Consider the following 14,101-nt stretch of genomic DNA (forward strand, 5'->3'; position numbering starts at 1 on the left):
GTCAAACTTCTTTAAAGTATTGTTGTAGAGGTTGATAGCTGTGAACAGGCAGGAGCTCCAGTAGCAGTCTGTATCGAAATTGAAGATACAGACTGCGGACAGTGTTTTATGATGAAAGTCTCGTGAAGAGAGAGCTCTGGGTAGTTGATTTTATGTAAAATCAGTCTGTTGTCCAGATGAAGACGGAGGTATTTATATACTGCAAAAAAAAAAAAAAGCTTACCAAGTATTTTTATTCTTTTTAGTGCAAATATGTTAGTACAATTGAAAGAAGGAAAAAGTAACTTAATTACAAGTAACTTTTCTGCTGTGCCTGTGTGTTTCTCCAAAACCAGAAATTTACCTCCAAATCCCAAGTACCCAGATGTGTATTGTGATCTATGGAAAACCTATTTACAAACTGTTAAAACGCTGGTTTAATCAGCAGCTTGGACTCTCATCTTTGCTTTTGTCATTAGCTCAGTAATTGTTGTTGTTAATTATAATCAGATTTTATATAGTAATCAGATTTTATGTATATTACATTTAGAAGTCGTCTTTCTATTAAGATTTTTTTTATATATAAATACATGTGAAATTAAATATAGTGAAATTATGCTCGGAAAGGTGGGAATTCGTACCTTTGAAACGGAAAATGTCGATGAATCGTAGTTATGATTTGAATTGGTAATCTTAAATTGAATTTATGTCATATTAAGAAGTATTCAATTTTCAAAATATTTAAAAACTGCTTGGTTTTTCTGACATTAGTTTACCATGGAGCTCGTTGGCGTACTTAAACCACTAGGCGTCGCTATAGTTTTATATGAATCTGCTGCACCAGAGCCAGCGCTTCACTGCAAGAAGACAAAGATTAAAATACAATTTTCACCTATTTTTCTGTAGATTCAGATTCATTTAATTCATCTGTGAAGCGTGTTTGTTTATTCTGCAAGCCTGGCTGTCACATTAAGACCATAAAAAACAAAATGATCAGTCTAAAATGACTCTGAGAGGGTGCTGCTGCGACTAAACATTTGTTGCTATGGGAGACGTGTCTTCAGGGATGAAGCATGCTGTAAATCGTCACCATGGTGATGATATGGGCCCAAACAAGGTGTCAAATCTCACTGAGTGACGAAAAAGGAAGGGCAACATCCTGATTATCGCTCAAATGTTTACTCTTAAAAAGAGTTTCAAGACAAAATAAATAAAGAGCACCTGTCTGATCAGTAGTAAATACAAACATTTTCCTGTATCTGAGTTATCTTAGCAATCTGAATGCAGTCCGATTTCCTTCGAGTTAAAAAAAAGGTGCAAAGTTTAGTGCTTAACAAAAAACAACTAAAATCTTTGAAGAAAGCACTGAAGATAGGACTTTTAAAAAGGTTTATTTGTTGGAATCTCCTCCCAGAACAGTTTTGATCAATGAATATCAAGACCCTGCATAACTATTTTCTGTGATGTGTTACATGTCCCAGCTGTGACGAACCAATTGTAACAAACTATGTTTTAATGATGACTCCGCTTCTCCTTTCTTCTTAGTGGAAAGTCTGTAAATATGAATAGCCTCAGTGAATGAAAGAACAACCACTATCTTCTTCCCCAAACTCTGTCTCTTTGTTACAAATTCTCAAAATCATGAAATCAATGAACTTTCCTTTGTGCAATCATGTCCTTCTGTTGTTCTAAAACAACCATATATAGTATCCACTTCACTGAACAGCATCAGCTCCCACCAGCTGTGACAGCATCAAAGGGCTAAATCAAAACAATTCAACAATAATTTTAAATCTCACAGATTTACATAAAAAGAACACCAATTTTTCAGACGCAGCGAAATTTTAAGGGTACTAATTTCTTTGAATTGTAATAATTCCAAAAGAATTAATCATGTTATTGATTATATAATTTAACATGGACGTATTTAGATGACCAAATCTACTTTAAGTTCTAATAGGCTTTGAATAACTGTATGACTGACTGTACAGTGAAATTGATTACACAGCAGGGGAAAATTGAAAAATTGTAACGTCTATAATAAATATTTCAAATTCTGATGAGAACTGATTACATGCAGCTGGGACTTACCTTAACACTTATACTTATTAAGCACTCTTCCTTTTAAACGATAACAACATAACACATGTGATAATACAGGAGCGGAACGGAGCTGATAGAGACACGTAGCCATCTCTAAAACAGCCATTTTATGACCGCTACAGCTAAAATCTCACTAACTGCGATTATGACAGAAATCACTCTTTTGTAACGTCTAAGCACGGCTAAGCATGTGACTGCGAAATTAGTGCCGAATTAACTTGTCACTTTATATTTGGGAGGAGGGAACAGTTTTTACCAGCTTCACATTACTAACCTGTAAACATGAACAGCCTCAGTGAATGACGGAACGGCCGCCATCTTCTTCCCAACTTCTAATTTTATTTAGCTCAGATTATCAGTTTATTATTATACATTCATAAAGACATCTAACAGTACAAATCTGAAGTAAAAGTTTCAATCAGATATGCACTTTATGACTCTTTCTGCCTTGATCAAAACTAGATGCATTAATTGTGTCTCGTAAGTTAGCACTCAATCTTTTTTTTTTATAGTTTACAGTATGTGTATCATTATTGTAGAGATGTTAACTAATTAAGTCATAAAGTACAGTGTAAAACTCCATAAGAATATCTAACATTATCAAGACCAGGAGGAAATACAGATGAAAGGTCATCAATAATCTATTAGAAAGGAAGCAACAAAAGACGGTTATCAGATACAGAGTACCATATAAAAAATCGGAAGGTCCTTAAAGGGCCAGTTGTGCCAATATATTGATAAAACCCCTTAAACTGTTAATATATCAATAAATAGCAGTTCCTCCAGGATTTAACAATTTTTTTGTATGTATTTTGCAATCAAAATTGCACATTTTGTGGTGCCAGTTTAAAAATGTAATGGCATTTGCGCTAATGTATGATGTTAAATGTGACATTTTATTACTTGCCGTATCAATTACGGACTATAACTTGACATCAAGTAAAGCTGTGGCAGCAGTTACTTAAAATCAATGTTTGTTTTTTCTTTTTTTTTTACAATTTTGAGAAAACTTGCAGTAAAATCAGAAAAATATGAGGATTTGTTGATTTTGTGGGAATTTAGCAGATTTGTGAAAAACTGGAGGATTTATTGATGTAATCTGGAGTCTAGAAGGCCTCATAAAAAGCTACAGCGGGCCAGATTTGGTCCCCAGGCCTTGAGTTTGACACCTGTGTGAACCAAAATATAAAGAGGAGAGAACCCAGAAGGCCAGAACTAAATAAGTCCAAAGTATGTATTAAAATGAGTGATCTGAACTTTTTTGAAAAATTTATATTATATATAAAATTTATATTCCAAATTGTAGCTTTGATCGGTGGATCTACAAAGTATCAAACACTTTAAAAAGAAATTAAAACCACAAATCATTTTTCCTTTGCACTACTTTGTCATTTTCAAGCATCGTCTGCTGAATTTCCATCACTTTGTCATAACAGCATGTTTAAAGTGCACCATAATTACACCTGCTGCTGATAATTTATCACAACATTTCTGTCCACCAGCTGATGTTTTGCTCCGTCTGTATCAGGAAAATATTGGACTTCAGCCAATAATCTTGTTTGTGTCGCCTGACAAGATCACCTGTTTCTCTACGTCTGTTTCTGTTTCCGTCTTTGTTCGATGGAAAGAGAAGTAGACATGCAAATGTGACATTTAAGTGAATTTTTTTGTATTGTCAGGCTGCTCTTCCTCTTTATTTATCTCCAGATGAAGGTCATACTGAGAGAAAAAAACAAGTCGCATAAGGAAGTACGCAGCAATGAGAAAATATAAAATGGATTTAGATTAACGTGTGTTAAAAAGAAAATGATTATTGCAACTTATTCACAGTTTGGTTAAATTCCACTCTGTGACCCTCCTCAGTCAGATTTCAGCAGTATTGTATGTATTATTTGTCTGCATTATGTGAGTGTCTGCATGTTTCCTGTAGATAAAGTTGTAAAAGGTTCTGATATAGATGACAGGAGATACTAACATGAACCAGAGGTATGTATCTCCTGACCGTCAGCAGTTTTATCTGAACCTAAATTTACTGTGACGTACGAAAGAAAAAAATTAATCCGTTTTCTACACCTGCTTATCATAGATTGGTCAAGTCAGAAAGTAAAAAAAGTGTTTAAATTGTGAAGATAAATATCAACGAGGACACATCTCAAATATTATTCCTCATTGCTGCTTTTAAATATTTTTATTCTGCTTTAAGTCATGTTTTTTCTGTGTGAGGAAGTACAGATACTGGGATTCAAACTCAGGATCTGTTTCTGCAGCGTGCTGCCAACTGTGTCACCTAATAAAGATAACCTTTTGATTTTTTCTACTTCTCCTCTGCTACTTCTCCTCTGCTGGCCTAATTTCTAAAGTAGATCATGTCACTTAAACACAAAACCCCTCTACTTTCCACGAAGAAAGTGATCAACCTTATGAGAAACAGGAAGCAGGTGATTTAATTTAAAAAAAAAAAAGAACCACAGCTAAAAAGAAACGAAACATCTGTGCAAAGAGGTCAGAAATATCTGCAATGACTAGAAATGATTCACCGTTATTTTCTAGGTTTTTCTCATGTTCCAAAAGTTTCAACAAACGTGGAAGTTGTTCTCACTCTCTGCTTGAGACGTCTTTATTTGTAAAATCTTATGATTGTAAAATATTTTTTATCGCTTTACATTTTGAACTAAAGTATTCAGACTCTTTTGCAAAAGTTTGAATACTTGCAAAATAATTCAAACTCATCTATTGGGATCTTATGTGATTTATTAAACACAAAGTGGTTTAAATTGCATCGGGGAAGAAAAATGGTACATAACATTTCATAAATGAAAATCTGAAACGTGTGGAGTGCATTCGCTTTTCTGGATGAAAGTATGGTGTGTAACAACTTTCAGCCACAACTTTTCAATAGTACAGCTCTGGAAAAAAATGAAGAGATCACTTAAAATGATCAGCTTCTTTGATTTTACTTTATATGTTTCAGTAAAATGAACATTGTTCTTTTATTCTGACGTGTCTGTGAAATTTCAAGCAAAAATTTAGTATTTATTTGCAAAAAATGAGAAATTGTCAAAATAAAAAAGAGTTCAGTGCTTTCAGACCTCAAACAATGCAAAGAAAACACTTTCATATTCATTTAGAAACAACCACACTAATGTTTTAACTCAGGAAGAGTTCAGATATCTGGAGGAATAACCAGGAGGTTTTCTATGGGGTTCACTGAAGTGGGCTCTTCATTTTTTCCAGAGCTGGATGTATTTACTGTCTTTAAGCAGCTAGAGTTTCCCCCTGTTGTCTTTCCAAAAATAAAAAATAAAGTAAAAAATCAAGCTCAGATTATAAAGATTTTCTTTGAATATCAGTTTTCACACTGTAAGTCTGGAAACACACAAATATACTTTGATTTGAACCATTATATTGTAGTTATTTGTGATCTCCATGTTTTTACCGGGTTTATTTAGTTTCTTCTCACCAAGGATGACGGTGTGTTCAGGGTGCTGCGGACTTTTAGCTTGTGGCCTCACTGTGTTTTGCATGTTGACCATACAGAAACATCTCATGTCTTTCTTTCACAAGCCCTTTCTTCCTAATACTCCGTCATGAAAGCCAGATTCTTGGGAGAGCTTGACCAAAAGCTGTCACTTTAAAATATGTTCAAACCAGAACTGTGGATCTCTTCACTTCGTTCAGAGTCACAATGAACAAGAATGGGTTTTGAATTTATGCTAAACAGTTTGGTTTTGGTCTCATCTGTCCAGAGAATGCTCTTCATGGATTGTTGGTTACAAACTTTAAACATTATTTTACCCACATCATAGATATCTGCAGCTCCACCAGTTATCATGAGTCTCTTGGCAGCTTTTATGATTATTCCTCTTTTCTGACCAGCTAGTTAAGGTGGATCACCATGTTTTTGTGAAAACATAATCCAAACCCTATTTAAAAAAAGCTTAATTAAAATAAATGTGGTGCATAATTCAAACAAAACTTCTACATTGTTACCTAAACTGGAGTTTTACTTTTCAACTTTGAATTAGCGTCCTTCAACTTAACTTTCTAACTTTTTACACACCGTTATAAAGATAAATTAAAACTTCAGTCCTCAACTGTATTTTGTAGCACAATCTAATACTATCTAAACTTTTAAACTGTTTTCCTGTCAGAAAACTTCATTTTGGAGACATTAAGATACATTTTAGCTGCATTTTATCACCTTCTTGTTTTATTTTGCTCTTCCCACAACCTCTATTCTGAGCTGTTTTCAAAATCCACAATATGAGTTTTCTGTAGGTTCCCTGCTCTCTAAAAATGGTCACACACTTTCTTTAAAGCAAAAAAAGACTTTTATTGAAATGTTCAATAAGGTTATAAAATGTTAATTTATTTCTCTATACAGGTGCAACAACAAGAACTGAGCCAACATTTGTAAATTAGTCAATATTGTATAAAACAAGGAAACATAAAGATACAAGAAAAAAAGAATATTTGTTTGACCAGTGTAAATAAGACTAAATTCAAAATACACATCAAGTTGTAATGTAAGCCCACAGTGAATGCTCAATAACACCAAAAAACACAAAAGTAGAAAATAAGCATTTTCTTTTTTAACACAGTGAAACTAAAAACACAGTGATAAAATGAATATCAGTGATCCATCTTTAGTTTCAGCCTCAGCTGAAACCCTCTTAAGCAAATATTACATGCAAAAAGCACACACAGACGCGCACATGGAACAATCACGCAAACAAATCCATGTAAAACGAGAGCCGGCTCTTCCTTGTCTTTGTCATTGACATGACACACAATGTTTTAACAGCAAGTTTCAGTGTAACACGACACCGCGCCGCCGGTAAACTCCTACACAGCCAGGGAGCAGGTGTGAATGTCTGTTTTACAGCAACAGAGAGAGTAGCTAATATTTTTACCTACAAAGATAATATGTAACAGGAAAACAGGCGTCTATTCTAATCAATCATAACAAACCAAGAGGATTTAAATGAACATTTTGACCAAAAGAACGGGAAAAAAATCAAAATTTGAACAAAATCTTCATGTCGGAGTCTTTAGAGGGGCTTGCCCTGTGATTTTTAGACAGAAAAACGCATCTACACAACACAGAACTACAACTAACAGCTTCCCAGACATGTCAGGACAGTTCAGACGTAGTCTTTTTTGTCGTACCCTCCAGCACTGACGCTGCGTGGAGCGGAGTACCCCATCCGAGGTGCCTTGTACTTGTCTTTGGGTGGACAGCGGCTGCACAGCAAGGCCCCTGCAATCAGGCACAGGGCAGCTGAACCCCAACCAATGTAGAGCGAAGCCCCAATCTCTCTTTTCTGAGCTTCGACCAACAAGGGGTTATAGAAGTCCCGGATGGTTACGTGGGCAGACCAAGATACCGGGACCAGCACCAAAATGCCGGCAAGAACAAAGAAAATCCCAGAGATGATCATCACTTTGGCCTTTCCTGCCTCGTCTTCGATGCAGTTGGTGCACTTGGCTCCAACGATGGAGATCATGACCCCCAGCACTCCGAGAATAATGGCGATGATCGTCAATGCCCTGGAGGCTTGGAGTTCCTGAGGCAAGGCTAGCATGGAGTCATAGATCTTGCACTGCATCTGACCTGTACTCTGGGTGACACAGTTCATCCACAAGCCCTCCCAGATGACCTGCGAAGTGATGATGTTGGCGCCGATGAAGGCTGTCACTTTCCACATTGGGAGGGCACAGGTCACTATCGTAAGAATGAGCCCAAGGAATCCAAGGGAAATGCCCACAATCTCCAAACCCATCGACATGTTTGCAGAATCTTCAGAGTTTTTCAAGCAACAAAGACTGTTTGTTATTCAGCTGGAGCAGAGCACCTGTGATGTAGCTGAAGGATGCTGCCACAGAAACCGGATCCTTTATACCTCATGAGAGTAAAGAGGAGTGGCACTGATGTCAACAGGAGGCTGTCTTCACATACAGAAAAAAACAACCTCCACCTGGTAATGGTGAGCAAAGTAGAGGAGAGAAAGGATGGAGGCAGGGTGTGACTTAGTGATGTGGTTATGGGTTGGGCGCTGGTTTCCAAGAACAATCCACTCTTTATTACCTACTACACCTTTATTCCCCAAAGAACTGCGTATATATTCTTATGGATGATTAAACCGAAATCTGTACAGAGGGGAAAATAGGTAGGTCAAAAAAGAGCATAAAGTTTTGTTTTACATGTGTAAAACCAAAACAAACATTCTGTTTAATGAAAGACTTCAAGTGACCATAACTTAAATTCTCATTAACTTGTTCATCGTAAACATCTTAGCACCGGTTTCTATATTTTCTGCCAAAGTTTGAGTAAAGAAACAAATAGAAACAGAAGGAGTTTCCTTTTATAACATGTCATTAAGTTATCACAACATAAGATTTATTACTAAAATTACACAATTACTCAGTTAATTTAATGAAAACAAACATTTTGAGGCAACAAGTTTATATTATTTCTCTTATTAAAGAGAACTAATTAGATTTGTACAGTAGAGTTTTGTTTGCCATTATGTCATTACGACTTATTCAAAGTGATCAAGTTAATTGAGTTGTGTAAACTTAAATACACTAACATTTTTTAGATTAGATCTTTTTGAGGCAATGAGTTAGCATTTTGTTTTAAAGTAAACTCCACTAATGTTTTACAGTGCATATCCTTTGTGACAAATAAAAAGAGAAAAATATTTCTCCAGTAGCATCAACAGCAAGATGCGATCCCAAAGCTCTGCTTCAAACTGGAATAACTGCACCAAGAACAAATAAGAGCCAAAGGAAAACAGTTTGTTAAAGACACCTTTAGCATACAGAGAATATAATCTTCTCAGTATTGGTTAAACTCTAACCAAACATCTGACAGAGAAAGAAAAAAAAACTGTGCAAACATGACTTTTGAGTAGATCTTAAAAAACTCTCCATACGTATACATATATACATCTACGTATGGAGAGACTGGTGCACTTCACACATTAAATGGCATTATTGTCAGAAATATTGAATCAGTGTTTCAAGGTGTCAGCCGGTTAGGAAAAAACCTACCAAATTAGTTACTTAAGGAAAATAAAGTAAATGTTTTGACAATTAAAATACACTAAACAGTCTCAAGACCCTCTCTCTAAGAGCAGAAAAAAATAAGATCCCAAAGACAAATGAGCCCAACAGATAGACTGTTTGTAGTTTCATCATGATTATGTTTATGTGAAAATATAATTAAAATACAAGGGCATAAGCCTTTTGGCTAATGTTAGCACCAGTGTTGAATAACAAATAAAACTGGTTTTACACAAGTTTAACATTCCTCCTTACATTTAATTCTTGATAGTTTATCAACTAATAGAGAGTAAAAGAGATGCTAGTGCTAACTCTATAAAATACTATTATGTACTTTTAACCTTTTGTAATAAACATGTAGCGCTTTTCAGAATATTCAAACGTGCTTAAAACTTCCTTAAGCATTAATAAATGGTAATTCTGGAACAGAGTTAATACCGAGTTTGACATTTGTTTTAATGTTCCGTTCCCAACTAGTTTGACTAGTTTCTGTTGAAAGAGTTTCCGTGAAAGTTCGCAGATGTTTGTTCTGTGTTGCTGAGAACCAGAAAAAGTGTTGAAGTGATGGCGTCCTCATGAGCCCGAAGTCAAATCATTTGACTATTCAAATCCAAAAATAGTTGGTATCTGTAGTTCGGACGGAAAGCAGCAGACAACAGTTTTTCAAATGCGATTACATCACCTTGTTGATTTTCACACACGCTTCGGACGTTATCAGCCCAATAAATGGCCGTTATTAGCGGTTATCAGCCCAGGGAAAGGCTGAGCCTTCTAGTAGGTTAATATGTACGATTCGTATCGCTGGTGACACACTGCGATAAAACCAGCTGTCTCTTCGGAAATGACGGTAAAGCCAGCCCGCTGTCCGCAGCGGTACAAGACAATATGGCGCCCTCCCTTACAAGCTCCTTCCAAAATAAAAGCACGTTAACTTCACACAATTTTACCCTCTGAATTTTGCTTTAAAAAAAGTAAAATAAATCAAATAATGTAAACTCAACACTACTAGAAGAAGTTTTAATTTATTTTAAAAGGATTGTTTCAGCTCTAGTATTTGATAGTAAAGTGACAGGAAAGCGGGTTGTCGCGTGATTTGTCTCCAGTTTAGTTACAATTTTTTATTTCCTTATATGCATACAGTCAACTTTGCAAAGTAGCAAAAAAAAAGAGAGAAAAAAAAGCAATTTCAATTTGATCCATTTTTTTAACCAATAAATTAAATTTAATGCTTAAATTGGTTAAAACGTTTCCCATCTATTGTCATCAAGTCATTGACTTGCAGTGTTCACTCTCTCTGGAGAGCATGTAGCAGATAGTGGAAAGTTGCTTGCAGTGTGTCATTCATTTTGCTTCAATCCTTCATTCTGAGCAGATCAGATTTTTATGAACACAAAAAATAGAGAGAAAACTTGAGATTAAAAGCTGAATTATCACAAATAATCAAAAATTGGAGAGTAGTAGGAGAATGTTCAGAGTGAAGGGTTGCTGCTACCTGTAGTTTAGATTACACTGCAGTTTAAACCAAATCATTTTTGAATCAGGACAGATGTAACATAGAATATTTGTTGCTTTTATAGTGATCACATTTTATGTTTTTTATTTACATGCTAACTGCTAATGTTTTTTGTTGTTGTTAACAACAGTAAAATAATTTTTGATCAGTCAATGGGGGATACTGGGAGAGATTCCAGCTTTTCTGTTTCAGTATAAGCGTACAGCAGCCTAACTAAGATAATCCTAAATCACTCTAACTTTGAGCTTTAGCAAAAAGGGAAGTTTTAAACATGGCCTTTCATGACTTCCTAAAACTTTGACTAGTTTGAGAACTGGAAGATTTTCCTCCAGTTCTTCTGCAGAGCCTCCAGGAATCACTAATAAATCTACAGTCTGAAAACAAAGTGCTCTGTTTGGGATTAGGAAACAATCAAATCTCTGATAATAGTTACTAGATCATGAACCTCAACATGTGATCATATGGGAAAAACATATGAACTTTTTATGTTTTTCCCCATTCATTGCAGAAAACCCACATTAAAAACACAGTAAAAAGTTATAGCAAATATTTTTCATCTAGTTTTTAGTGCGCATATGACACATCACATCACTGATAAAAAAAATTGTTTCACTGGTAGATTACTTTATTTATAACATGGAAAAATGTGAAATAATCTGCCAGAACTACTTCTTAATAAAACAATCTTAGAGCATTATTTGCTTAAAATAAGCTCCTGTGTCTTGCTGAAAGTTGCATGTATGTTAGTTTTGTTATACTTTGAATATACTAAGACATTTGCACTAGAAATTAGACCAAAAACACTTAAGATTATTTGTTTTTTCATTTAAGGAAAAACCAAAAAGAAAAGAAAATTGTAAATCAGAAAGTTGTCTTTACGCATCATGGTCATGTTAATTTCTATAAGTTTACAGAAATAAATTTACATTTGTAGTTTATGCTCTCATTTGTCTTTTTTGCTTTGACTAAATGAACTGTTAAATTATGTCAAAAATTGAACAAAAAAAATTAGGCTTCAATGGTGTTTCACTGTAAAAAATCTTCATTGCTTTATTTCCTTTAAGTTATTTAAAATCATCATAAGTAGATCTAAATACAACATAGTTTCACTTGTATTGACATTTTTCAAAAAAGTTTGTATATAGAAATATGAAGGAAAATGTGACAATGTTGAACATAAATTCTGTTAAACAAGTGTCAAGTACATTAGCTTCAACAATTAAAAGTCACAACACATGGAAAGTAAAACAGGACTGTAATGGAGATTAAAAACGTGGAATAAAGCACATCTGAAGCAAACCAAATAGATCTTCACGTGACTTTCCTCACAGTCCACTCCGCCATTTTGACCTTCTTTCTTTCATTCAGCTGTGACGCAGCTCCTGTTTCTGGTTTGCAAGTCCATCAAGACAAATATAAACATGAGCATTTGTTCCAGTTACAGTGTAATTATATATGCTCAGCACATTTCCAGTACAACAAAACACGTTAAGAACAGATATATTTATATAAAATTATTTCTTTTGGAGAAGTTGACATGTAAACAACTGTCTTTCTAGAGTATAAAAAACATGTATGAATATTTTTGGTTCCAATTTTAAAAAAGATTAAATCTGTGTTTTTTATTTCACTTTTCCCGTGATGTTAAACATAAATTTCCAGAAAACGCATAAATAATAGTTGGGATTTTGTCTCAACCCTGTCTTGACTTCTTGGCTCCTCTTAGACATAGTCTCTTCTGGTGTAGGAGCTTTGGGCTGTTGATCTCGGAGCGGCGGAGTACGCCATACGGCTCTGAGGCGCTACGTTGTACCTTAGTGCCTTCTCCTCCTGTGGGGGGCAACTGCAGCAGAGGAGGGCACCGCCGATCAGGAGCAGGGCTGCGGCGGCCCATCCCAGGTACAATGCCGCTCCGATCTCCATCTTCTGCCCAGATGGGACAATTGGACTGTAGAACTCCGTGACGATGGTGTGTGCAGACCAGGAAACGGGCACAATCTGCGACAGGGCTGACGCGATGAACGCCGCGCCCGAGGAGACCATCACCCTGGCTTTGACTGCCTCCTCCTCGATGCAGTTGGTACACTTGGCTCCCACCATGGAGATGAGGAGCGCCACGACACCCAGGATGATGGTGATGATGGTGAGGGCCCTGGCGGCCTGCAGGTCTTGAGGGAGGGCCAGCATAGAGTCGTAGACCTTGCACTGCATCTGGCCGGTGCTCTGAAACACACAACTCATCCACAGACCCTCCCAGTACACCTGAGCGGTGACGATGTTGTTGCCGATGAAGGCAGAGACCCTCCACATGGGCAGAGCGCAGCTGACGATGCTCAGCAACCAGCCCACCGCTGACAGGCCGATGCCAGCAAGCTCAAGTCCAAATGACGCCATTCTTTGCCTTTTCTACACGTCCTTTTCAACTCCTGAGGTCAGATTTCTCTTCTTTCCAATCTTCCTCCAAGACTTCTTTTAAAGTTCCACTTTAATCTGTCTTGGGGACTTTTCGTCCTGCAGGTTTGCTTTCTCTCAAAAAATGTCCCCAACTGCTCAGACTTCACGACAGTCTGTTGGTTCAGTCGATTCCCGATAAACTGCTGTTTGCTGGGTTATAAACCTGTTTTATTAAGCTGGCCTGTCCCTCCTATAGTAGATGACTTCACTGGTCAAACCAAGCCAATCAGGGGCCTTCTGGGCCTTTATCACCGGGTGTGTTGGTGCTGTTTTTCAGTACTTTCTTAGCTGAACCTCTCAATGGTTTAACCTTTTGCCCGTGGTAGCGCTGGGCGTGTCCGTTTTATTGCTGCCTGTAGGTAATAAATGACCAGAGTGAAGCTTTTTATGTGCCTGACGGGAGACATTTAGCAACCGTTTTGGGTGCACAAACAATCTTTATAAATTATGTGAATGTTTGACATGTTGGTATCAGTTTGAAAAAGCAAACAGGAGGGTAAATATTAAATCACACTTAATCATCCTCTGTTGTCTTTCAGATTGTATTTTGGGTTTGTTGGCTCTATAGCACATCTTTATTGCCTTGTCAAGATGTTAAAGTATTCTATGGTTAAACCTGCACCTGTAGTTAATGGCCAACTACCAGCATTTAAAAATATTTTTTATAGTTGTTTAACTAGTTTCTGTGTACAACGTCTATCCTCTTTAACCGTAAAAGGAGAATAAACAGAAAATATCTTTGATAAGGAGGATTTAAGGACTAAATGACCTGAATTGCAGTTTCGCACCCAGACTTTACCATTTATACCCAAACTTAAACATTGCATTTTAGTTATATTTTAAATACTTTTGCAAATTACGATAATTTCAGGCTTCAATTTGATCCTAGTTTGGACCAATCAGTTGGTAAAAGATGACAGATGCAAACCTGTGAAACCAAAACTAAGAACGAGCGACTGTTTGCTAATAGAAATAATTTGAACC

General features: G+C 36.3%; 2 protein-coding genes across 2 annotated transcripts; both read right to left on the bottom strand.

Moving 5' to 3' along the window:
• Positions 1 to 6,430: 6,430 nt before the first annotated feature.
• cldn3c (claudin 3c) lies at positions 6,431 to 7,997 on the bottom strand. Its single transcript, XM_008427407.3, has one exon. The coding sequence runs from the start codon at positions 7,869 to 7,871 to the stop codon at positions 7,227 to 7,229; it is 645 nt and encodes a 214-aa protein (XP_008425629.1). The 5' UTR covers positions 7,872 to 7,997; the 3' UTR covers positions 6,431 to 7,226.
• A 3,690-nt stretch (positions 7,998 to 11,687) lies between these two features.
• Positions 11,688 to 13,837, bottom strand: LOC103475623 (claudin-3-like). Its single transcript, XM_008427406.3, has one exon. It carries the CDS (start codon positions 13,055 to 13,057, stop codon positions 12,386 to 12,388), a length of 672 nt encoding a protein of 223 aa, XP_008425628.1. The 5' UTR covers positions 13,058 to 13,837; the 3' UTR covers positions 11,688 to 12,385.
• Between the last annotated feature and the right edge of the window lie 264 nt (positions 13,838 to 14,101).

Source organism: Poecilia reticulata, chromosome 14, assembly GCF_904066995.2.
Source record: "Poecilia reticulata chromosome 14, P_reticulata-male-v2, whole genome shotgun sequence".
Taxonomy (NCBI): Eukaryota; Metazoa; Chordata; class Actinopteri; order Cyprinodontiformes; family Poeciliidae; genus Poecilia; species Poecilia reticulata.